The following is a 27,630-nucleotide window of genomic DNA, read 5'->3' as shown; positions in this document are numbered from 1 at the left end:
GTATAACTCTAATCAAATATTGGTTTCTTCTGGTGTCCCTCAGGGTAGCCACTTAGGCCCTTTAATTTTCCTGCTTTTTGTAAACGATATTCCCAACATTTCTCAGAATTCTCATTGTCTTCTTTTTGCGGACGACCTTAAACTATATCGTTGTATTAAATGTTGTGATGATTACGTTTTATTAAATACTTACTTACTTAAGGTGGCGCTACAGTCCGGGCGGACCTGGGCCTCAACCAACATGCGTCTCCAGCCAGCTCGGTTTTAGCTAGCTGTCTCCAGTTTCGCACGCCAAGTAGGTTGAGGTCCTCTCCCACCTGGGTGCGCCACCTGAGTCGCGCTCTTCCTCTACTGCGCCGTCCCTCGGGATTGGATTCGAAGACTTTCCGGGCTGGAGCGTTGATGTCCATCCGCTCAACATGACCTAGCCATCTAAGCCGTTGGACTTTAATTCTGCTAACTAGGTCAGTTCGTCGTTATATCTTCTCCTCCATTCTCCATCTATGTGTACGGGTCCAAAAATCACCCGAAGAATTTTTCTCTCGAAGCATCCGAAGACGCTCTCATCTTTCTTTGACAGGGTCCAGGCCTCAGCGCCATAAATGAGAACCGGGATGATGAGTATCTTATAGATGGTGATTTTAGATGCTTGAAAGAAGACTTTTTTTCTCAATTGCCTTCTAAGCCCAAAGAAGCAGCGATTTGCAAGAGTTATTCTTCGTTTGATTTCAGCTCTGGTGTCGTTGACTGTATTTATAGCGGTGCCTAGTTAGACAAAGTCCTTAACTACCTCAAAGTTATAGCTGTCCATGGTGAAGTTTTGTCTAAGACGTCGTTGTTCAGTGTCGTTTTTTGATGACAGCATATACTTGGTCTTGCCCTAATTGACCACTAAGCACATCTTCTTCTCTTCCGTCGCAATGCTCAAAAACGCTCTACTGACATCACGCTTTGATCTTCCAATTATGTCAATATCATCTGCGTATCCGAGTAATTGGATGGACCTTTGGAAGATTGTGCCTCTTGTGTTGACGGTTGAGTTTTGCACAATTCTTTCCAGAACGATGTGGAAGAAGTCGCATGACAGTGCATCGCCTTACAGTGAATCCGTCCGTATCCGAGGCTTGTTGGTGCTTCTAAACTTAAGGTATTTTTTACGTGGCCAGGAAGTCACCCCGACGGCACAACCCCCAACCTGGAGGGCCAGATTTTTTTTTATTAAATGATAACTTAAAAAAATTGGCAGATTGGTGTAATATAAACTCCTCATATCTTAATATTTCAAAATGCCAAGTTATGTCTTGCTTTCGTACGATTTCACCAATTTTTTACGAGTATCAAATTGATAGTTCTATATTGGATCGTGTAGCACAAAAGAAACATTTAGGTGTTATCCTTGATACTGAGCTTTCTTTTCTTCCTCATATTGACTACATCATTAATAAATCTAACCAAATTTTAGGGTTCATCAAAAGAAATAGTAAGGAATTCACAGATCCGTATACCATAAAAACTTTTTATATTTCTCTCGTTCGATCTTTGCTTGAGTACTGCAGCACAGTTTGGAACCCTTGCTATAATAACTCAGTTGTAAGAATCGAGAAAATCCAGACAAATATTTCAAGGTTTATGTATTAAAAACTTAATTGGGGTATTGTTATTCCATCGTATAAAACTAGATGTATCTTATTTGGTTTGCAGAGTTTTGCAAATCAGCGTGCATACTTTGCGATAATGTTTATTAAATGTGCTCAACTTCTTGCACTTATTTCTATTCCTGTTCCTGGTTTTATTTCCAGAGATAATATTCTTTTTTACGAGCAATTTCATAGATCTAACTTTGGTCGTAATGAACCGATTTCTCGTTGCATCAGAGAAGCAAATTCAGTTAGTACTAGTTTGGACTTTTTTAGAATTTGCACTAGAGATACCTTTAAAATGTATGTTTTCAATGTACTTAGATATACTTGACTTTTGTATATTTATATATTACTAGCGACTCGGTACGTGCTTCGCTACGTATAAGGCATAGTAATAAAAAAAATGATTATTAAGTTCATTTATTCAAACAAAAAAATATTTTAAATTGCTAGCTACTTAAAAGTCCAAATGACCCAAATAATATATTGCTTTTGTTATATTTATCAGCAAAGAGTAAAAACTAAAAAAGAATTGGGCACTCTTACTATGGTGGGTCTAAATGGGTTAGTCTAAAACAGCTGGAACAGGCAACATAAAGTTTGTCATGTGAAAAACATGATTGCTCCAAAATGACACCACAAACGTGAAGTGTTTCAGATTCAAGCTATGCGGTCGGTGGTATACCAGCCGGTTCTAATGAATTTAAAAATTCAATTGAATAACTCATTGCCTCAACTTGATTCATAATACTGTCAATTGATTTATATGTCGTGACTACACCTGGCAGTTTTGTTTGATTTTGAAAATTAATGGCATTGATATGAATGTTTTTCGGTGCTAAAATGGGGCGTTCTCTCAACCAATCAAGATTTCACTAATTCTGAAGAATATTCGGAAAAACACATTCTATCAACTCATCTATAGATTGCGTAATTGTACAAAAGTTGTTCTGTAAAGTGATCAATCCGTTGGTACTGTCGATTGGTATTTTTTCATGACCAATTTCTAACAATTGTTTTGATAACTCAAGCATCATTATGAAGGTGAATACGCATTTTAAAGTTGAGTGTAAATTTTCGTAAATTTCTCCAAAGAACTGATAACTTCAAACAGGCGTTTATATTATCAGTAGAAGTTGATCGAGGAATGACAGGCAATGTTTGACGAAAGTCCCCGGCCAGCAATATTAGAGCACGACCAAAACAGCTGTTGATTACCGCGTAAATCTTGCATTGTTTGATTAAATGCTTCTATCGATTTCTTATTTGTCATTGTGCACTCATCCTATCAAATAATTGACGTTAATAGCAGAACTTTTGCCATAGCAGAATTTCTCGACCACCTTTTAATAATGTAGCAGCAATTCCCGAAGATGCAAGTGTCAATTCAATTTTCTATTCTAAGCGAATAGTCGCTAAAATCAATGATACAACGAAAGTTTTGCCTGTACTACCAGGTGCATCCAAGAAATAATGTCCACCTGTATTATTGGAAACAGCACATGTTTTTGTTGAATATTTTATTTCGTTATATTCGATTCTACAAATAAACGCAAATCATTAGAATTGAACTCCTGCTCACTTTGCAATTCACGATCAAAAATTCATGTATCTCACGATTTAGTGCGGTCTTTCCCAATTGTGCCAATGCTTTATTTAGACACATATCTTCAATTATTATTACAGCTTCGTTGTACTTTTCCAAGTTAATCAACAAATCTAGATTTCTTTAAGTATTAGTACAAATTGATTGTATATGGGAGTATAGAAAGATTTTGATTTTACACCTTTTCAAGATTTTTTTTTTATTTTCTCTACGTACAAACCTTCTCTGTACTTCCACGAATAATTTAAGACCAAAATTAGACAAATCGATAAAGCCATTGTTGAGTTTTAACATTACAACGAAAAGTGGCATTGATTTTTATATATATATATATATAGATAGATTGTTATTTTTCTTTTTGTATCTATTATTGAAGTTATATTGAAATATTGTTATCAATTAGTCTATAAGAGAACTTTGTTTTTTGATTGATGAATAAATAAATAAATATATTGAAATAGTTTGATTCCAAAATCTATTTTTAGTCGAAAACTAATTTCTACCAATTTTAGTAATATTTCTTAAAAGTGTTATTCCTTATATGCATAAACAAATAACAATTGGATAAATAAGAAATTATTGTTGGATTTTTATAAACAAATTACTGAATGTTGAAAACAATATATTCTGTGAGATGAGGTTTTTATTTTTTGTTAAATAACTTTCAATTCGATTTTGTTCAAAATTTTACCGATTGTTGAAATCAATATATCTTATTAGACAGAATAAGTTTCAAGCCATAATATCAAATTTGTGAAAAGATATTTGAGTCGAAAAACAATTTTTAACAACTTTTTTCAATGTACTTTTTAACTTCCCATAGGAAGTTATTGTAATGGGTCCGATTTGTCAAATTAATTGAAAATTTTGACATTTCTCGACGTTTCAAGGTCCCCAGAGTCGAAATAAAAGATTTTTAGAAAGATGTATGTGCGTGCGTGTGTACGTACGTTCGTACGTCCGTACGTTCGCGCAGCTTTTTTCGTCGTCCATAGCTCAAGAACCAGAAGAGATATTGATTTCAAATAAATTTTGTTATACAGATAATAAGGTAGAAAAATGCAGAAAGGGCTCTCAAGAAAATTGCGTTTCTGGTTTTTTTACCATAGCATTTTAAAAAAAAGGTGAAAATTTTGGTTAAACCTAAATATCTTACGAACCAAAAACGCTAGAGACTTGAATTAAATTTTATATAATATATACAACGTGATGTCAAAGAAGTATATTTAACGTTTTTTTTTATAAATCAAAAAAAATGAAAAAAAAAATTTGCCACCTCCAAAATTTTACGACTTAAATATAATTTCATCTCCAAAACAATTTTGTGCAACGAAGAATAATGTTTTTGACATCTGATAAAATTTTGAGAAAAATCGAATTGACAGTTTTTATAAAAAATAAAAATCTAAAAAAAACAATTCTCAAAGTTGGTAAAAATTGAATATCGATTCAAATAAAATTTGGGCTTCAACCTTATTTTATCTTATAAAAAATATTGTTTTTAACATTCTGAAAAATATTGAGAAATATCGAATTGACAGTTTTTTTACAAAAAATAAAACTCTAAAAAAATCAATACTGAAAGTTGGTAAAAATTTACTTTCGGCTCAAATAGCTTTTCAAAAATTGAAAATATTGGCTTCATACTTATTTCATTTCACAGAAAATATTATTTTCGATATTCAGTATTTTGTTTATAAAAATCCAACAGTAAATAAAATCTACAAAAAATAGTACGCAAATTTGGTAAAAATTGATACGAGTACATATAGACAATCTTTTAAGCAAGACAAAGGGATGGGAAGTTATGAGTGTGGATCGCATCCTAGGCTCTTTTTTTAAAATTGTAATTGGATTAAATCACACGCAATTTAATTAATTTTAACAGTCCTTTCTGCATTTTTCTGCTGTAGCAAACAGATTTGAAGTATGTAGCCCTACTAGTTCTTGAGCTATTGGCGACGAAAAAAACTTCGCAAACGTACGGACAAATCGGACCGATTACAATAACTTCCTATGAGAAGTTAAAAAGAAGCGAAAAAAGAAGGGTGCGTAAGTGACTTCCTTGTGGAACCCCGTATGTGGCAACTATCGCTTCATCCAGTATGAAGCCAATAACTTAATTTTGGTTCTCGGACATCAATGTGGAGAAGTTAAGTGAGATGCAATTTAGATCTTTGCAAATAAATATGCCGATTAAAGTCTCATTTTGAGTTGACTAACAACCTTATTTGGCATAATGCACCTATGATACAATATATTCTCCCATATTCAATGCATTACGATATTTTTTTAAATACTCTAAATGACCTTTAAAGTCATTATATTATAAGCTTATTACTTTAATGCATATTAAAAACCACCTATGAAGGTATAACTTCAACCTTCTTTTGAACGTGTGGACTATAAGTTGTTACATTACCGTGTTTCATCATCAAGTCCTTGAACTGGATGCATGGTGCTGATACTGATACTGATTCTGCTAGTCCTGCTGCTTGAAACAGAATCCTTTTTTATATGTGAATATTATTTATTGGCTATTTGTATGCTGTATTTTCATGTAGGTATATAAGTATTTTATCCTTTGGGTTATGTGTTGATTGAATATTTTACATATACATGCATTTATATATATGCACATACTTGTGTATGAGTTGGTTATCGACTTTTTCACAGGTAAATAAAATAAATGTACATAAATATAAGAAAGTATTAAATAAACGGAAGCGATAAAATAATAATATTTTCATTAATTTTATTTAAACTCTTTTATGAAGGTTGGTATTTAATATTTATCGTTCAAACTACATGAACTACTATTTAACTGGGAAGGCCTAGAACTGTTAATCTAAATGCAACAGAACAACAGAGAAATAGTAAGATTTTCAAATTTTTAAAACAGCGTTTACAGAAAGTCGTAATAGGGACTGAATTTTCGGGTTCTGCAATTTTGAAAAATAAATAGCGCATGTCTTACAGTCAACACGAAAAATGGTTATAAGCATGACTTAATAAAAATTGGTAACTTGTCGATACCGTATCCTAATGACTTTTAAGTAACTTCTGTTTTATTGACATTTTGAAAAACACCTCTTTTCAACCAGTTTTGTCATCATCATATTTTCAAATATCACTGGTCAATAGCGTATTTTAGTTGACAATCAAATTATACTTTTTCTTAGAACCTAATGGCCTTAGTTGGATTTTTGAGATATAACTTTTTATTATTCGAAAACAAAACTTATTATACATAGATTTGTTGTGGCTATTTAAATTATTGAAGTACATTTTTGTGTTTAATAAATTTCTGACTATTTTTTAAATATACAAATCATTAGGTTAGGTAGGTACTCAATATTCTGATTAAATGTTTTATTTATTTAAAAAAACAGTCAGATTCAATTTTAAGTCTCCACCTGTCCTACATAAACTTTAAAAGAAAGCTCAAACAATTATGTTGAAACACAAAGTTTAAAGGTTCTAACATCAAGTTTTTAAACTAGATCCTATTGAAAAATGTACCTATAAAAATATAGTTGAAAACAATTATTTCTGAATTTGAGCTATGGTTCAGAATCAGTACGAAAATCAACTCTAACACGAATTTTTCAAAACCATAAGGAAATTTCATTCAAGATAACTAAACTCCAGATAAAGTTAAATGATAACCTATAAGTTGACTCATAACTATTATGATAATTTACGAAATCTAAGTCAGATACTAAAAGGATTTAAACTGTATCTAGAAAAGAAATGTTCGTTATTTTTAAAATTATTATCCAAAATGTTGTTATAGAAACTACGTTGCGTTTAACACATCTTTTAAAAAAGAGTAATTTTTCTTGTATTTTTATTTTAAAAAATTGATATAATAGACAAATTTTAAGGTGAGATTCCAATTTAAGATTACAAATTCATCTGGACAAAGTAATGATTGGTTGGTGTTGCAGATTAGAAAACAAAATTGGTTGAGTTTAAGAAATTCAAATAAGAATAAGATAATTCCATGGTATTTATTTCTTAATACTATTTCTCAGATATGTCTATACGGTTTTGTCTAATTTTTCATTCACACACTTAATGGTGGCTCTAATGTTTCAAAAAATGCTGGTTTGTCAGCATAAACTAATGACTTAAGGTTCGTCCAAGATCAAATTTTCGAAAAATCACTTATTAACTTCCCATAGGAAGTTATTGTAATGGGTCTGATTTGTCAAATTAAAATTTTGACATTTCTCGACGTTTCAAGGTCCCTAGAGTCGAAATAAAAGATTTTTAGAAAGATATCTGTGCGTGCGTGTGTACGTACGTTCGTACGTCCGTACGTCCGTACGTCCGTACGTCCGTACGTTCGCGACGTTGTTTTCGTCGTCCATAGCTCAAGAACCAGAAGAGATATCGACATCAAATAAATTTTGTTTTACAGATAATAAGGCAGAAAGATGCAGAAAGGGCTCTCAAGAGAATCGCGTGGGTGGTTTTTTTACCATAGCAGTTTAAAAAAAGGTGAACATTTTGGTTAACCCTTAATATCTTACGAACCAAAAATGCTAGAGACTTGAATTAAATTTTATATAATAGACTGTAACGTGATCTCAAAGAAAAATATTTTTTGAAAAAAATCTATCTAACGGTTTTTTTTCTAAATCAAAAAAACTGAAAAAAAAAATTTGTCACCTCCTAAATTTAACGACTTACATATGATTTCATCTCCAAAACAATTTTGAGCAACGGAGAATAATGTTTTTGACATCTGATAAAATTTTGAGAAAAATCTAATTGACAGTTTTTTTTATAAAAAATAAAAATCTAAAAAAAAAATTACTCAAAGTTCGTAAAAATTAAATATCGATTCAAATATCTTTTCAAAAACTTGAAATTTCGGCTTCAAACTTATTTTATCTTATAAGAAATATTGTTTTTAACATTCAATAAAGTTTTGAGAAAAATCGAATTGACAGTTTTTTTACAAAAAATAAAAACCTAAAAAAAAAAAATTAATAAAAGTTGGTAAAAATTGATTTTCGACTCAAATATCTTTTCAAAACTTTGAGATATTGGCTTTAATTAACTTTTATCTTTCAAAAAATATTGTTGTCAACATTCAGTAAAATTTTGAAAAAAATCGAATTGACAGTTTTTTTTATAAAAAATTAAAAACCGAACAAAAATTAACAAAAGTTGGTAAAAATTGAAAATGGATTCAAATATCATTTCAAAAACTTGAAAGTTAGACTTCAATCTTATTTTATCTTATAAGAAATATTGTTTTAAGCATCCTGAAAGATGTTGAGAAAAATCGAATTGACAGTTTTTTTTACAGAAAATAAAAACCTTAAAAAAAAATTATATAAGTTGGTAAAAATTGATTTTCGACTCAAATATCTTTTCAAATCTATAAAATATTGGCTTCAAACTAACTTTATCTTATAGAAAATATTGTTTTCAACATTCGGTAGAATTTTGAAGAAAATCGAATAAACGGTTTTTTTACAAAAAATAAAACTCTAAAAAAAACAATACTAAAACTTGGTAAACATTTACTTTCGACTCAAATAGCTTTTTAAAAATTCAAAATATTGGCTTCAAACTTATTTTATTTTCCAGAAAATATTGTTTTCAATATTCAGTGATTTTTATATAAAAATCCAACAGTCCGTTTTTTCATAAAAAATAAAATCTATAAAAAATAGTACGCAAATTTGGTAAAATCGATACTAGTACATATAGACAAACTTTTAAGCAAGACAAATCGACAGACGGGATGGGAAGTTATCAGTGTGGGTCGCATCCCAGCCTCTTTTTAAGTCTTAAATTGTACCCTTTGATCCCAAAAATGTTGTGCTGAACCAGTATGACCGAGGAAATCCTTTTAGTGCTTGGTTTTCAGTCATGGTTTTTACTCTTCAAACGGGTGTATCTCAATACTACCTTTTTTAAGTTTTCACTGCAGAATTGCTTTTTCTAGCAGTTAATAGGATCAATCAAAACAATATAATAAAAAAAATTACTGGAATTGTTAGCCCGGCCGTGGCCCCTTTCAAAAAAGACGCCATAGTAAAATAATACTCAGTCGCTTATCCTCTTTTTTTGGGGGCCTCAAAGGTATCCTTAGTTAAAAAGGAGTATACAATCTTTAAATTGTCAGAAAACAGGACTACTTCAATAACTAAAGCCATTACTAAATTTATTTTACAATAAATGTAAAGTTAAGTTAGTTAATTTTTTAAAACAAAAAAATTAATCAGAATGGCTCCAATTCACCTTACATGCGGTTTATTTCTAATATCGTAAGAAATAAGGACAGATGATGATGTCATCGACATGTAAACCGCACTACACACTCAAAGTTAATGGCTTGAGGATGATCGGAAATGTATCCTATTGACGGAGTCATTTAACAAGGGGAGTCATTCGGTAAAACGATAATCGATGGACGATAGCGTTTCGACGATAGTCTCACTTCAAGTAAGACGATAATCGTCAAAGTGATATCGTCAAAACGATAGCAAAGTAGGTATCGTCTGCTATTAATTTCCATTGACAACTAAGCAAATTGAAGCAAAAAAGTTTCGGTGTAGTTTAGTTTTGTTACAAAATGAAAATAAAAACTCAAAAAAATACAATGAATTCGGTTACGCATTTTTTTATATACAAAACATTAGTAATCTCTTAATTGTTGTTAAATAAATAAAACAATTGTAGTTTTGGAATTGCAAAATGATATTATAAACAATAAATTTGCCAGACGTTTGTCGTTCTACATACATAATGTACATATATACATTCAATATTAAAATTCGACAGGCAACGATTTTTGTATCGCTCTGGCACAAAGCACTAATCCAAATTAGTTTTGGAAACAAAAAATATTTTTGAAGCCAATTTATGTTCCCTGTGGATAAAATGAAGTCTTCACTTCCTTCCTTTGGACCAAATTGGGTTTATTACTGCAGCTGATTTACAAAAATATCAGTCATTGGACAAACATTTTGATATTATTGTTTTATCTTCGGCGGCAACAAATAATAACACAAAAAGTGACAATAACAATAAACATCACAAAATAGGTGGCATGTTTATTAACAATACATTTTTTGCAAAATTTCAAAACTTCTCATAGAGAAAAACCAAGTTTAATAACATTTTCAAGCTATTGAACAAGAATTATCTTTCTTTGAGTTCATTTTGACATTTCAGTCATAGTATAATATACTCAACGAACTTATACTGAAAACGATTGAACTTGACGATAGTGATAAAGTTACGTGAAGCAAATTATTGACGATATCGTTAATGATAATCGTTTTGACGATTATCGTTTCGGAAATTACGGAATGACTCCCCAGAAGTAATTTGTAATAGGAAATGTATGATGTGCTCTATGAACTTCCTGAACGATTTAACTATTTTCGAAGTTCTATAATATAGTTCAATTTTTACCAAATTTGCGTACTATTTTTTGTAGATTTTATTTTTGTATGAAATAACGGACTGTTGGATTTTTATATAAAAATTACTGAATGTCGAAAACAATATTTTCTGTGAAATAAAATAAGTTTGAAGCCAATATTTTTAATTTTTGAAAAGCTATTTGAGTCGAAAGTAAATTTTTACCAAGTTTTAGTATTGTTTTTTTTAGAGTTTTATTTTTTGTCAAAAAACTGTCATTTCGATTTTTTTCAAAATTGTACCAAAATTTTCACCTTTTTTTCAAACTGCTATGGTAAAAAAACCACCCACGCAATTTTGTTGAGAGCCCTTTCTGCATCTTTCTGGTTTGGTTTATTTTTGAAGAGCGAGTAAACTCAAATTTTGGCAACAAAAAAGACTCAAAAATGTATTAAACCCCTTTAAATGGACTTAGAATGATTTAAACAAAAACAAAATAGGTTGTGCAACAGACCGTTGAGAACAAAGATCTATTGACTTACACATCTCAACCATTCCTGTGCGTGAGCAATGAAATCAGAGATAGAGGGAACCTACAGTTTTAAGCTGAATCCGAACGGCTAAGCACTTTTTATGACAAGCATTACTCTTTGGGGATTTCTCAATTCCTTAAAAGTGGGAGTACCCTTGAATAAAACTTGAGAATGCACATAAAGGGATTGAACCAAAATTTCTGGCATGATTGTTACTATTTCTGACCGACACTTTGTTAACTTTCCTTCCTCCTATTTTTGAATGCATCTTGTGCAGAAAAAAAGAATCTATGATTTTTCTCCTATATTCCACCTGCTTCGCTTTCGTAGTTCAGGCCTTGCATTCGGCAAGGATTTTGGGGGAAAATCATGTTTTTCTGACAAGGTGCATTTTTTTCTTGGAAATAATATTAACTTCCATCTAGCGTTTAAAAAATCTCCACGTTATTGTCTTGGAAAGTAAGTTTATCAACGTTTCGGTCAACATACTTATACCAAAATTTAAGACATTTATTTTTGTCGAACGGTGTTATCAGCTGTTTTTTTTTAATAACAATTAGCCGTCTTGAAGTTACAGCTCAAAACCAAACTTGTAGTGACCGATTGCACTACTGTGAATTAAATTTGGTTCACGTTATTGCATTTTTAAAAAGAAAATTTTATCAATGAAGATGATGACGATGCCATATATTTACTTAGAATTAGAACCAAACAAAAGTTGAGTAGAGTGAGAGTCTTAGCCGAGCTGTTTACAAGTCTAGAAGCTATGGAAATGAAAGTTACATTTGAAGTCCTTATCTTAATTTTTCTCTTTTATTTTGGAACAATTGAACAGTTCAATTTATTCAAATATTTTTGTTGATTTTGTGTGAATGAGAGATTATAAAAAATAAAATTTTGTCGTCCATTTTATATAAAGGAAGCCGTAAGAAGTTCTATAAATTCTGTTTGTTTCAGAAACTCCTTAAAATTTCACACCAAAGTATTTTTTCAAAGTCGGACTTAGTTGACAATTTGGGGAATTTCAACCAAAAATCCAAAAATTTTAACTCAAGAAAACAACAACATTGCAATTTGTTTACAGGACTACCACACATACGAGTAGTATTCAATTTATTAACAACTTTAAGTATATTCTATGCTGCAAGCTGCAGTGTCGGGAGTATATTATATTATTTATATCTCTTCTTGTTTTTTTTACAGTATTAACTTACTAAGAGCGAGATGATTATTTATAATATAATTAGAATAATACATTGTTTTTTTTTAATATAATTTATTTTAATGATAATAATAATAATAATTAAATTTAAGAATTTAACATAGCATGTTTTAAATGTTTAGGTATATATAATATAAATATGTCAACAACGGAAATAATTTATTTGTTTTTATTTTAAAACAATAAAACATATTTTTGTTTTTTTTTTGTATGTAATACGTATAGATAATACTTATTTTTATAAATATCTTTTGTTGTTTTTTTAAAATATTTTTTTACTTAAATTTAGATCGTTTCTTACATTCACTTTGTTTGTTATTTAATTTATACATAATAATTTAAATATAATATATTTTAATTTAAGCTTTGTTTTATTTTTTATTTTAAATTATAATATATTTTATTAGGAAAGCAGAAAAATAAAATTTGTACTAGTTAAATAAAATTTGTATATAAAACAATATTTATTTTAGTTTAGTTAATGTTTTTGTTTTTATTATACAATTTATAAGGTTTAAATGTTCTTTTGTTGTCGTCCTTGTTTGCTTTGTTTCTTAATTTTTATAGTTAGATCCATAATAATTTATAACCGAATAACAATTCCACACATTAGCATACGAGATTATTTAATTAATATTTTTATTTTTAATTTTTTGTTTCAGGACATATATTAAATAGGTAAATATGTATTTGTATGTTCTTTTTTGTTAATGCTTATTGTCAACTAATATGTCGATATTTTAAGTACATTGCAGGAGAAAATCAAGGATAATTAAAATGAAAAACATTTTCCTTAAGATGATTAAAGGGCAATTATTGTAGACCGTCCTTAAGTATATGGTATCTACTTAAGCCAAAATTGGTTCTAAGTTCAATTTGATGGATTTTTGGCGTTATGCTTATAGAAAGATCTAATTTTGTCCAAAATATCTATGAGTCAGATGTATTTTTCTAGAGTTCTTTTTTTTAACACACGTAAATTAATAAATTACATCGGGCAACATTTTTCACTTAAAATTGATTTTAATTTCTTACTTTTTTTTAAATATTTTATAAGTCTAGTTTTGACTAAAAATCAGATATAATAAGCGATTTAGCTTTCGAATTGCTTTTTTGATGATGTTGATGATGATAATGACTTGATAAATCAGCTTATTCGATTTGTTCTTATTTATTTTTGTCTGTCTAAGCATTAATATTAACTACTATTGCTTCGATGTTCATTTATCATTAATATTCTTTTTTTTATGATTACATAATATGGTATAATTTTTTGTTTTTTTTTAATAAAACAACAATTTTTAATGAAAGTTTTTGTTTTTTCTTTTAATTCGGTGAGTTTAATGATAGGCTAATAATACTACATTTATAACAATTTTGTTTATAGTTTATGATAAATTAATTTATCTTTTGCTGATTACTTGTCATAATTATCGAGTTATTATTTGTTGTTCTAGAAAGAAAAAAAATGGTTTATTAAAAATATCTTTTATTAAAAATACATTATAATTATGAGTGAAGTTTTGGTAAGACTTGCTCAAGTAAACAACAATTAATCTTGAATTCAATACCAGTTTGGCAGCATTTATAATTCAAACAATCAGCTGTCAAAAGGAATGTCCCACATCTTTTTATTTGTGAAATTCTCGTTTCTTTTTGCAAAACAGTTCTTGATGGAAATCATCTATTTAATTCTTAGACACATAATTGTACACTAAAACTTTTAAATGATGATCAAATGGTAGACATGTGCACCCAAGAGGACATAAGCGTCCAAAGTTCTTTCTGCGAACCCAGTTCTGTCTACTAACTCCTACACTCACCTCCTCGCGGTTCACGGGGTTGGACGTGCGTCATGGTGACTTCCTTACCAAAGTAACTTGCAAAACACCAACAAGCTTCAGACATGGACAGATCTACTGTTGACAACCCACACTAACATTTTAAGGACAACGAACTTCAAAAATGAACGTTAAATGTCAGGTACCAATGCTGCGATTAGTACAGATTAACCTCCATCACGCCATCATGGCCGCAAACAACCTGATACTCCGACTGCATAGAAACAAGGTAGACGTCGTCTTGATACAGGAGCCGTGGGTCTCAAACTCCATCATCAGAGGCCTCAAGACTCCTGGCTATAAACTATGGTATGCATCGGAGAAAGGTGGACCAAGGTCAAGCATGTTAGTAAAAATGACTTAAACGTATTTTTACTCCCCAAATAAAGCTACCTACTGGATCATATCCTCTTATCTCGGCCACGACAGCCTAATTCCAGGAGACACCTTGAGGAAGGCAATTGCGGACGCGCAATCGATAAAAAATGGTCTACTAATTGGTTCGGACGCTAAAGCCTATAACACTGTATGGGGTAGCTCTGATATAAATGATAGAGGTGAGTCCTTATTTGATTACTTACTAAGCACTAACCTACTCATAAGTAATATTGGTAATGAACCCACTTTTGTAACCAAGAATAGGAAAAAGGTACTTGATATTACACTTACGTCTGACTTGATCCACAATCTAATTTCAAACTGGCATGTCTCAAAAGAGAATTCCTTCTCTGATCACAAATACATTCAGTTTGAGCTCAAAGATTTGTCAAATAGATCTACGGGTTTTCGCAATCACCGTAATACAAACTGGGAGCGATATAGGGAGGTACTAGTACAACTGCTTAATAAACAACCTTATTAAAAGCTCCTCCAGATGAACTAGACCCTTCTGTGAATCATCTCACCAAAGCCTTTAATGAATCAATGAGTACTTCATGCCCTGTAACCATTTTAAAGGGTAAAAAGAAACCTCATTGGTGGCGTAAAGAACTAGATCCATTCAGAAAGAGCTGTCGGAAACTCTTCAATAGATCTAAGTACACTAGATCTCCTTCTGACTGGGACTTATACAAACAAGCTATAAAGCAATATAAAAAAGAATTAAGGAAGAGTAAGAGGTCTTCTTCGAGAAACTTTTGTGGTAAAATACTTCAGCAGCCTCAAGACTCAGGAAAATTCTCTCAAAAAGTCCAACAATACCCAGTGCTTTTAAGACAGAAGCAGGCACGTGGACTATCGCAGATGAAGAATCTCTTAATTTGTTATTAGACATCCACTTTTCAGGTAGCTCTAACATACTCAACGACTTAATATCAGAGTCTCAAGCTTCTACAAGCGATTTAGTTGATCTAATAACGCGGGAAAAACTGCAATGGGCCATAGACAGCTTTGATCCATATAAATCTCCAGGACCAGACGGAATCATTCCTGCCGAACTACAAAAACGCTCAGACATGACCATTCCACCATTGGAAATAATGCTGACAAGATGTTTAAGGTTGAGATATATTCCCAAAGCCTGGAGAATGGCAAAAGTTGTCTTCATTATTAAAGCAGGGAAACCCTCCAACGTTGACCATAAGGATCTACGACCAATCAGCCTATTATCCTTCCTTCTTAAAACCTTGGAAAGATTGATTGAAATTTACATCAGACATAGCTTAAAACCATATCTCATTTCAACAGCTCCACATGCTTACTCTAAGGGAAAATAAGTAGAATCAGCACTTCATTTGCTGGTACGTATTATTGAATATTCCCTCGAATACAAAGAATACAACCTAAGAGCGTTCCCAGATATTGAAGGAGCTTTCAACAACGTCAGTTACCAGGCAATCACAACAGCAATGGGTAAGCTGAAATTAGAGAAATCACTCATAGATCTTATAATTCTCATGCTCAAAAGCAGGACAATAACTTCTAGCATTAGAAGTTTTACTACCACCAGATAGGTGAATCGAGGCACCCCCCAAGTTGGGGTTCTTTCGCCTCTTTTATGGAACATGGTAGTTAACCACCTACTAACATCATTGAAAGCAGAGGGTTTCAGGGTGATTGCCTATGCTGACGACGTTGCAATATCTATATCTGGGGAACACCCCCAATTTCTCCCGGAACTCCTTCAAAATGCCTTAAATAGGCTAAGCAATGTGTCTTGAACGTCAATCCACATAAAACTGAATTTATACTTTTTTCGAGAAGATATAAAATTCCTTAGATTAACCCATCCAAGATTAAAGGAATACCATTAAGCTTTTCCGACCAAGCTAAATATTTAGGCCTCATTCTATACAAAAAACTAAATTGGAAGGCAAATACTGATGAAAGATTAAAAAAGGCTACTGTAGCGCTTTTTACTTGTAAAAAGGGCATAGGATCAAAATGAGGCTTCTCCCCAAAAATAACCCACTGGCTATACACTTCGGTAATCAGACCGATATTCATTTGTGGAGGTCGTATGGTGGACCGCACTGGACAAGATGGTAAATCTAAATAAGCTCATCAAAGTCCAGCGATCAGCAGGTATGTGCGTCACAGGAGCACTTCACTCAATACCAACCGCAACACTGGAAGTGCTTTTAAACCTAACATTTCTCGACATCTTCTCCAAAATGGTGGCAGCCAACTCATGTGTGAGGCTTAGAGCCACCTCTCAATGGAACAGTACTACGATTCTTGAAAGTTTCAGATCTATCCTAGATCGCTTAGACTATACCACCCTAAAAATGGTATTCGGTAAAAGCTTCCATGTGTCCATTCCTTCAAGATCCTCCTGGGAAGAAGAGACACCCCTGGAAGACGATGCGGTACACTTCTATACTGACGGTTCAAAGACCGATCACGGAGTTGGAAGTGGTATCTTGTCAGAACAACTGAATCTCAGTCTATCCTATAGACTTCCCAATCAATGAAGTGTATTCCAGGCAGAAGTAATGGCGATTCAAGAACCACTATCCTGGCTCAAAGAAAAGGTTGTATCTTGTAAGAATATACGAATCTTCTCAGACAGCCAGGCCTCTCTTAAGTCTCTCGCGTCTGTCTCCACAAACTCTCAAAAAGTCGACGATTGTCAATCATCTCTGAATGAGATGACGGAACAGTTTAACATTCACCTTTTGATTTGAGTGCTGGGCCACAGAGACATTCCGGGAAATTGCTAAGCCGATGAGCTCGCCAAAAACGGAACACTTCTGCCTCAAGTTAGACAAAACATAACATGGGAACACCACTTGCTACATGCAAATATCTTCTCAAGCAATATGCTCTAGAAACAACGAAAGCTAGATGGTCACAGAGTACCACCTGCCTATAGCAACCAAGCAAATATGGCCAAGTATAGACTTAAAACGGTCAAAAGGCTTGATATCACTGAGCAGACAAAGTATAAGCACTGCAATTGGAGCAATAACGGGACAATGCCTCATAGGACCACATGCTCTATAGTAGAAGCTGCATGGACGAGGAGGAAGAGGAAACAGTCTCTCTAACTTTATTAAAAGTACGAAATGGTGTGTTTAAGTTCATTACTCTCCCATGAGTATCCTCATTAGTAGTATCACAATGGACCCTTGAGGTCTAGGTGAGTCAATGATATCTGGACAGCCACTCCAACGTAACCAAACCTAGGTACCACGTGCATCTGAACAATTGATGTTCAAATGGTAGACATGTGCATTCAAGAGGACACAAACGTCCTCATGTTTTTCTCAAAAATCCACAACTATCTACTAACTCCTATTCCAACCTCTTCGTGATGAAGATAGCAGGGGACGAATTCCCAAGATAAAATCAATAGTGGTGAGGGCCCTTGCTCTTGGAGTTAAATCAAGGACCTGGTAATTCAGGTTGAAAGTCGTGAATCAGGGTGACTTCCTGACCGCGTAAAAAAAATCAGTTGCGAAGCACCAACATGCCTCGGATACGAACTGATTTACTGTCGACAACCCACACAAACGTTTTAAGGATAACGAATTTGAGTTATACATTTTGAATTGTATGTTATTTAATAGACCACCATCATTGCCATCGAGAAAATGCTATCAGCCGGATCAAGGCTTTATTAGGCAACATTAGCAACATTAATTTCCTTAAAATTGTTATCTTGTCGAAAAAAAAAAATGAAATTACCTTAATTTGAATCTGAATCAGAATCACTTGGTGGCATTGGTGAAGCAGCTGGCTGAGGTGATGGAGGTGCCTCCTTAATAGGTCTGGTGGCAGCCAAATACGCATTTGTTGATTCTCCATGTGTTGTTTCTATACCAACCCTGTTATTAAATAATCATCTTAGAATGTCAGTCTTTTGAAAATGTTACAAAAAACTTACTTATATTCATGTCTTGCCAAATATCGAACGTATTTCTCTGGCGGATCATCACTATCTGAATCTTGAACACTAACTGAACGAACAGTTGTATGCGAAACCTGTGTTGCTGGCATAGTGAATTCAACCAAAGCAAATGGTGCTAATTCACTTGGTATCTGGTCATAGGAAGTAAGTGCCATTCGACAGACCATTTGATGAGTTGTGTAGGCTCCTAAAAACAGTATTGAAGCTAAGTCTAAAGAATTTCAAAAAACAATTTTCGAAATGTACCTTGTCCTTCTTTTGGAAGTCTCGGACAACGCCAGACAATAGCCCGATGATGATGTTCGTACTTGGCCTGGCCCGAGGTGACTTCAATTAGAGACTCCTGCAAGGTGTCCACTGTTCCCAGAATCCTTTCAATACCCTTGATTTTTCCCGTACGACGATGTGCGGATTTGACAGAACCGTACCTTCAAATTCAAAAACATCAGAGCATTAAACATTTGACTAAGTCTTTAGTCAGGTATTCGGATCATACCTAAAATGTTTTTCTACGCGGAACAAATAAATCCAACATTCCGGAATTGGGAATCGTATAGATACATCCTCACATGGTATTTGGCCAAGTTTGCGCGATGCAAAGCCTGGCACTAATATATCAGCCCTCAGTTCCACTTTGTTACCGGTAACACACCACGTGGCCTTTAACTGCAGTGGAAGCTCCCGATTCTTTGGCGGGCGGACTCGGAAACGGAAGAGCTCAATATAACAAGCATCTGGTGGCTGAAATCTATAGATAAACACATTATACTCTCGAGAGTTCAAGAAACAATGTTTGAATTAAATCACTTGATAGTACGGGTCCTTTCGTATTCTTCCAAGTTCACAGAATTATGGAACTCTACTTTTTCCAGACGAATCCATTCTTCGGTCACAACAGGAATGATGTCATGACGTCCGACCACTTCCTTGCCTTGGCGCCACATGTCGTTCATGCCAAGTTCGATTGTTGGCATTCCTGTGGAAAAAAACACATCTTCAATGCTTTCAACAAAATACTATAACCCGACTTACGTACCTGATAAGAAGGCCAAAAAGAACAGTCTTACTCTTGCAATTTGCTTAAGAATCTTTCCTTCTGAATCCTGCTCGACGTAGATTTCATCCACAGCCGTGACTTGAACCTCCTCCATTTTGTAGTTCAGGGCCCGATCTCGATGAGCAGAGATCTTGAAGAGTGCTTCTTCAATACAAATCGACAGCTGTTTCATATCCTCATAGTTCATTGAGCCGATCTTGAATAACTGTGAAGATTGTGGAGCATGCTCAACTGGCAGACCGAGTTTCTTCAAGTCACTTCCGAACTCCTTCACTCCCTGATAGTCCCCAGCGATGGCATACTGGGCGAACTGACTGAGCTTGTTTGTGATACGTTCGGCTTTCGTAACCTGGCCTGGTCGCACACCAGGTCGTTCCTTATAGAAGATATATTGAAGCTTCATTGTGAAGATCTTGCCGAACTGATCATATTGCTGTGCACCGACTTCCGACACGGAATATGATGGCTGAAGGGGTAGCTCTTGGAAAGGCTGTTTGTCTGATGCTTGATTGAAGAGCTGGATAACAGGTACATCATTTTGTATCGCCATTTTTACAAATATTTTCTTCCAGAAGCGCTGACCTGTTATCTTCTTTTTGTTCGGCTGTCGGAGTTGCATTTCCCATCCTGGTCCAACATAGTTCAGTCGCGGGAAATCTTCTAGTGGTTGCGAAACGTCTTCATCGAAGAGAGGAGTCTGTGGAGTTTCTTGTGAGTCTGTGCGTTGCATAGGTGGTACCTGATCTGGTGCTACTGCCGGTGCTGGGAAGCCGGTATCCTCTTCACCCTTGTCGAATGGATTTACCCGTGGTGAAGAGTCTCCTGAATTCACCGAGTTATTCTGTGAACCACGAGGTGGTGGTGGTGGTGCCAGAGCTGGAGTCACGCCATGAGCATTTTCAGCCTTAGGTCGAATAACAACGCTGAATTCCTTGTCGACAGATTCAACAGATTCACTGCGCTCTGGAGCCTGCATTGCCAAGAAGGGATCAAAGCCATCTTCGGTGCCGAATCCATCATCGGGGGCTGCAGGAGTAACAGCTCCAAACTCATCGGTATCACCCCAAGCTACAAACAAACACAAAAATTAATATGAAACTATTCAAAAGAACATAAGGGTTGCTTACCATCTCCACCTCCGGTGCTGGTTGGCGTAATCCCTCCTCCAAATCCGTCCAGTAAGCTCACGTTGTCTTTCTTCACCGAGTCAAACTTAGCTGAAAAGGCGTCAAACTCATCGGAAGCAGCGAATATGTTTGTCACAACTGGAACAGGATCCGGATCAGCAGCGAAGATATTCACAGCTGGTTCGGGATCAGCTGCGAAGATATTAGTGATCGCAGGTTCTTCCACAGCGAAGATGTTTGTAACAACTGTTGGTTGTGGATAAGTCTCTTCATCGGCATCAGGACTTGCAAATGGATTGGCTGAAGTGGCACCTGAAGGTGGAGCAAAGTCTAGCCCGGTGTCCATTTGCTCTGGTTCACTGGCCTGATAGCTGGAGTTGGCATCGATTGGAGATTCAGGAACAGCTTGAGTAGTGGCAATCGATTCTGTTGGTGGACTGTGATCAGTTTCGACCACCTTTTCCACGTCGGCTTCTTCAGGCTCGGGTTCTGGTTCTGGTTCCGGTTCTGGTTCTGTCTCAACAATTTCCGGAGGAGGTGCAGGTACAGGTTCGGGTTCTTCTTCATCGTCGGATCGAGGCAAATCTTCGACGGTGGTTATTTCTATGTCCGGAGTTGGAGCCCTCATCTTAGGAATTTCTGGAGCAATGGTGCTCATGGGAGCGGCTGATTCTTCTTCAGCTGACTGTGGGTGGCTGGTTATGTCTTGACTACTCTCGTCTGGATGCGTTAAAGTTGATGAAAAGATTGGATCTTCGGTTGCTGCTTCAGCAGGAGCCTCAGTCTGAATTAATGGACTTGGTTCGGCTTCAGCAGTAGCTGGTGGTGTTGTTGGAGCCGCCTCATCAGATTTCTGCTCACCATCTGGCATTGGATCTAAAACGATGTCTCCACTGAGTAAGTCTTGTTGCGCTGGTTGAGGAGGGGAGGGTTTCGAAAACAAACTCAAAATATCCTCCTTGCTCTTTGGCGGTGGTGGTTTTGGTGGAGCTGTTGTTCCAAACATGTCGAATAGATCATCAGGCTCCTTAGCCTGCTGCTGGTTGGCTGGCTGTGGAGGAACTGGCCTCGGAGGTGCTCCTGGAATAGATGGTGGAGTTGGCCTAGGTGGTGCTGGTCTAGGCGGTGGTGGTCGAGGTGGCAAGGCCTTAGTCTGTTGCTGCATTGGAGTTGCTGGTTGCATCGTTGGAATTGAGGTAGGAGCAGCGAATGGATTTTCATTGCTACTACCCATCAAGTCCATATCGAAGCCTTGAGTTGCTGAAGATCCACTGTCTGATACATCCAACAAATCTGCCAAACCCGAGTCCGGCGTTGGGCTTGGAGAGTGGAGATCCCGCATTGAAACTGGACTTGGTGATCTGGTAGCTGGAAGTCGGCCAAGCAACTGGGAACTGGCCTGGTCAAGCTGATCGGATACTGAGTAGATGAGATCTTGTGTCTGCTGTGAAGGGGGCGATGGTCTTGGAGGAGGCCCTTTCTTTGCACTCTCTTCTGAACTAGGATCCATGGCATCGTCATCGGCTTCGATAGTTGTTCCAAAGAAGCTCATCGCTGGGTCGATTGACTGAAATGCGCTTGCATTGGTTGTTTTCACAGGTTGCTGCTGAGTTTGAAAGATGTCAGCCATTGTGGTGGCAACTGTTGTTGGCGGAACCTCCTCCTCGGCATCATCACCAAATGCGAACGGGTTCGTCTGTCCAGCAAAGGGATTGTCGAAATCTTCAGCTGCCTCTTCAGGCCCATCCTGCATCAAGAATGGATTGACAGCAGCATCGGCTCCATCGTCCATATCATCACCCATCATAAGGAAGGGATTCGCCATTTTGAAAGAATTTGCTTTAGCTTGCTGTAAGTGCCGGTGTTTAACGTTCGATTAATTCGTTCTCAAGAAGCTTGATTTCTGTCTGCCCTGGTGCTAGATTCTCAGCAATTGATGTGTCAAATGGGTCAATATCCTCTGGTGTGCTAACTTCTCTGCGAGTCAGTTGAGGAGTCAAAACTTTGTCTCCCAAACCGAGTTCCTGAGCGTCTGTGAGAGTGTCTAGAACTCCTGTTGTGATTTCTGGGGTCTGTGCTGGCAAGAGTTCGTCTTCTATAACCTTCAGCTCCGCCTTTCCGGGGGCGATATTTGCTGCAATCGATGTGTCAAATGGATCGATAATCGCCTCTGGCTCTTCAACAATATCCTTGCTCTCCTGAGCTGGAGTCAGAACTTTTATATTGATATTTTCTTGAACTCCCAACAAATCAGCTGGTGCAACTGGTGTTGGAGGAGCTCGTGGATCAAAATCTGGATCAGATAAACTATGCTTAAGATTGCTTGTCAGCAGATCCTGCTCTAGATTCTTTAATTCAACTTCTGATGGCTTATTTGCTGGAACAAACGACGTATCAAATGGATCTTCGTTATCTTTCTCAGGTATTGACTCTGACTTGGCGTAATATGGTGTTAGTGGCTTTTGAACTTTGCCACCATCGTTATTTGCTCCGAGTAAATCCTGATTTTTTGGAACCAAAAACCCAACTGTCTTTGACTGTAGGTTTAGGCTGAGGGAAGACTTTCGACGTGCGGGATCAAAAGGTTCCGAAGGTGTTTGGATTTGAGCCACTGGAGTTGCTGGCTCCTCCTCGGCACGTGGATCAAAGTCTGGATCGCTCAGTGAGTGCTTGAGCTTAGAGTCCTGTAGAAGTTCCTTTTCGAGTACTTTAAGTTCAACTTCCTTGGGTTGAACAATGACACTTACAGCTGATGTATCAAAAGGATCGAAATCTTCTTCACTTGGCTCAGGGATGGGGGCAATGGGTGCTGCCCCAACTGCACTTAAGTCTGTGGTACTGCCGGCAAGAAGATCTTTTTGTTGAGCTCCGAGAAGATTGGAAGAAACGTCGGAATCTGCAAAATTTGTATTGAAAAGATCACGCTGCAGAATTTTCTTGGGAGGAGGTGGAACCACAGGGGCCTTTCGTTCTTCGGCCCGTGGATCAAAGTCAAAATCGTCGTCGTCGTCTTCTTGGGCGGTGACAACCTTTTCAACGAAAGTTGTGTCGAATGGATCGTCCTCTAAAGCAAAATCGTCGTCGTCACTTAGATGGATTACACCAGGGGCGATATGTGGACCGCTGGTTGGGCGAGGTGGTGGGCCTGCTGGCCTTGGAGGTTTAACTGTAAAAGAAAAATGCAGGTCAATACTATATGATAACAAACTAAAGATTTTTCGAACTTACCCTTTCCACCTGTTGAGGTTTGTTCGAGTTCGTTTGGAGTCTGCTCAAATTCAGCCCAATCTCCCTCTATAGGTCCACTTACTGCTATTGGTACGGGAACCTGTGTAATTACTTTGACTTCTTCCTTTTTGGTCAGAGATTCTGCAGCTAGTTCTGCAAATTCATCGTCTTCCTCGTATTTCAAAACATCGAACTCAGCGACAATATCACTGGGTGGTAAATCTTCAGCACCCTCTGCTGGCTCACGTTCGGGTAAGAACCCTCCTAAGCCTTCTTCTTCTTCGTCGTTATACTCGTCTTCGACTTTTGGCTTCTTGAGGAATTGCAAATGCAATGACGCTGTTAAGTCAATAGGAACGTCGTTTGGAATATCATCAGCTAGCTCGTCTAGAAGATTAGTTGGTTCCGGAGTTGCTGAAACTGCTTCGACTTCTGTTGCAACGGCCTCTAAATCGATACTTTCATCAAGCAAAAGATCTTGAACACCTTTTCTGGGTTTTCGCTTGGCTCCACTGAGGGCAACCGCGTGATCACGGTCTACTCGTCCTGTAAGAACCTCGACTGCAGCACCAAGGCTCACTAGTTTCTTACCTCCCTTGGCCTTATCGGCGCCTACGATTACCTTTTCTGCGTAGGCTGTGTCAAATGGATCAGGCCCTTCGTCGATTTCAAGCTCCGGTGAATCTGGGACAACACCTAGTTGAAGCTCTCCACTGGTGATGGCATCTATGTAATCAGTTGCGAAGATATCACCTACTTCCTCCGATTCTTCTTCGGACTCGGAGAGCTCAACAACAGCTTCGGCTAACTTATCCCGATTGGCTTCCTTCTCCTCGGCTAAACGACGCTCTTCTGCAAGGCGTGCAGCCTCACGAGCTGCAGCTTCTTCCTCTTCTTGCTTCTTCTTCTCAGCTGCTGATGGAAGTCGCTGATAGAAAGAAGTCTGTTTGATGTGATCTAACTCCTGTTGAGTTTTATGAAGGACTGAGTCTACTCCCGAAGTAAGGGCTTTGAATTTAGCCCACTCTTCGTCGTTTTCGGTTTTATCAACTGTACTTGATGTACCGTTAGTTGCAGCTGCAGCCTCTCCCGATGTGCCGGAATTTTCTACTGGATGTGCTGATGATGCAACTGATCCACTAGTCGAACCCTTCTCGACGTCTGATGCACCGTCAGATTCACCAACGTCTGATTTGGCTGCCTCAAGTGCGGCCTCTTGTTTGGCACGCTGCTCACGCTTGTATTGTTCGAGTTCCTCTTCGGTGAAGAGTTCTTGATCTTTTTTCGATTTCTTTCCTTTCTTTTTCTTTTTTAGGCCTTTAGGTAGCTTAAGCATTCTCTAATATACGAGACATCGATATCGGTCTAGAAATAAATTTTAATATTTTTGTTTATTCAAAATGATTTGAATCATAAAATTATTGAATTCGACGCAAGTTAATGTGTAAAACAAATGAATCCAGACATTTTTACTCTGAGTCAAATCAAAATTACTAAATTACGAGTAGGTCTAAGTTTATCATACTGAAGCAGCTCTTTACTGCAAGATTAAGTTTAACTTGATGTTTTAAAAAATCTATGGAAATCGAAATTTGTTGAGTTAAGTTACAAAACATTCGGAATAAAACTAATAAAAATCGTATCCTCAAAAGTTTTATATGTTTGGTTTAAGAAATGAGTAAATTTTTTTAATCCCAAAGCTGAAATGGTGTTATGTCAAACGGAATGAGTTTACATACATTTTTTTTTAAGAAGACATCACCCGGGGTCATACTCATAAGTCACAGGAAAATGATCCATAATATACCCTCTGGGCCCATTTGTTTCGGTTTATCTATTTGACAGTTATTCTTGCCAATAATTAAGCTAAGGAATCTTAACTTATTCAAGTATTTAGAAGTCCACATACAATTCTTATACATTTCTGGTTTATTGTGGTGTTCTGACCCAATTATTATTTATTTCAAAAACAGAGCGAGATAGGGGATTACTAATGTAGATACATAGACAAAATTTAGTTTTAGAATTTTACAATTCTGTGCTAAATGTTTTTTTTTTTTCAAAGGAGAAGTTATATTTTGAAAATACACAACTGGAATACTTTTGTATCCAAAGAATAAGTTTATCATCAAAACTTCATTTCATTTTCCAAAAAAAAACAAAAAAATTCTTTTCGAAAATCTTTACAGCTGTTTTTTAGGAAGTCTCTTACAATAATATCATTCCTAGTTTTTGTTTGTATGCTATACAGTTATTAAGTGCCTATTGAAATACGTTTTAAAATACCTTGACCAGTTTTTGTAATACCGGGTTTTGAAAAAAAATGAACGATTCTGAACATTAAATATTATTTGGAGCCCTGGTCAACAGCTCATCGTGTGTTTGTTTGCATCGTCTTTATTGAAACGGACCGCTCAGTCATTCAAAAACAGAGACGATTGCGAAACCATTTTAATATTGTCCGCCAAAGTCGTATTCCAAAGCTTGATACAATTATAAATTGGGTGAGCAACTTTCTTTGAGCTGGAACTGCACAAGAAGGTGATCGAACGGTTCAAGAAATATTGAAAGAATGCATCGAGCAGTTGAAGCCAGCCCTCGTTAATTAGGTGTGTTTCACTTTTTGTTGGAACTGAGACGAACGACGACGACTTAACGTATGAAGTATCAACTTGAATATTTTATTGTTTTAATAAAAGTAGAAAGTTGCCATACATCAACAACAATAATGGGTATTTAAATAGCAACATTCTTAATTGGGTTATCTCAAAGCACAAGTATACATAAGCAAATCACGTACACTCAAAGCTCTAAGTAAAACAGTAACGCAGGACATTCAAAAAGTTCCTAGTCAAATGCTTCAAAGAAGTACGCAGAAATTCCGACAACATCTGCAGGAATATTTTGACAAAAATGGACATCAGCACTAGATTGATGTAATTTTTTGTACGTAACCAATATTTCCATTTTTTTACTGTTTTTGAACTGGCATCATCTACAGGATACATTCATGAATGAAATCTGAGTTTTATTGAAAAAAAATAAGTGTGTAACAATTTATCCAAATATTCAACATATTGAGCAAAACAGACCTTCTATTGAAACTAAATTCTAGTTATTAAAAACAAAACAAAGCTTGAGTGTTAGGTTAGGTTAACGTGGCTGTGGATTTAGAATCCACACACTTAAGCCAAACAAAAAGGCCCATTGCGTTACCAAATGAATCTAGAGAATTACTTCTTACTAGTCGAACCATTTTGAGCTTTTTATAAAGCAAAGAAGATATTTGATATCCTTTTTAGCTAGTTCACTGAGATTATCAAAAGAGTAGTCTCCCAGTTGAAGTTTGCGTCTTAGTGAAAAAGAGCACGGCAAGTGCAGAGAAGGTGAGAGATTGTTTCCTCTTCTTCTTCGTCCATACAGCTCATGCAAAAGTCATTTGAGGCTACACCAAGTCGTATTGCGTGTCTGTCGATAAGACAGTGTCCCGTTAACAGATAAGCTGGTTGACGTGACACCCATTAGTTAGCTAATATAAAGTCTGCTTTGAGATAACAAGTCTTTAGAGCGCTTTCGAACCAGTTAAGGCCATATAAGTTTTGTGGCTGAGCATGTTGGTAAATTGTGCCTCCT

General features: G+C 35.8%; 2 protein-coding genes across 3 annotated transcripts in view; both read right to left on the bottom strand.

The window, feature by feature from the left end:
• Positions 1-12,238: 12,238 nt before the first annotated feature.
• On the bottom strand, positions 12,239-22,594 carry LOC129944547 (protein stoned-B). Its single transcript, XM_056054054.1, has 8 exons — positions 20,770-22,594; positions 19,622-20,710; positions 19,393-19,561; positions 19,082-19,333; positions 18,832-19,013; positions 18,562-18,772; positions 18,363-18,502; positions 12,239-13,846 (listed from the first exon to the last, which is right to left on the bottom strand). Exons 1-7 carry the CDS (start codon positions 22,592-22,594, stop codon positions 18,364-18,366), a joined length of 3,867 nt encoding a protein of 1,288 aa, XP_055910029.1. The 3' UTR covers positions 12,239-13,846; position 18,363.
• Positions 22,595-22,634: 40 nt separating this feature from the next.
• Positions 22,635-27,630, bottom strand: part of LOC129944548 (protein stoned-A) — a 31,294-nt gene continuing 26,298 nt past the window's right edge. For both annotated transcript variants that reach the window (XM_056054055.1, XM_056054056.1), the window contains exons 2-3: positions 23,998-25,362; positions 22,635-23,935 (exon numbers count right to left, since the gene is read on the bottom strand). In XM_056054055.1, coding sequence (XP_055910030.1) covers positions 22,635-23,935; positions 23,998-25,333 — 2,637 coding nt within the window. In that variant the 5' untranslated portion in view covers positions 25,334-25,362. The remainder of the gene's footprint in view (positions 23,936-23,997; positions 25,363-27,630) is intronic.

Source organism: Eupeodes corollae, chromosome 2, assembly GCF_945859685.1.
Source record: "Eupeodes corollae chromosome 2, idEupCoro1.1, whole genome shotgun sequence".
Taxonomy (NCBI): Eukaryota; Metazoa; Arthropoda; class Insecta; order Diptera; family Syrphidae; genus Eupeodes; species Eupeodes corollae.
This window is presented reverse-complemented; position numbering and strand designations above follow the sequence as displayed.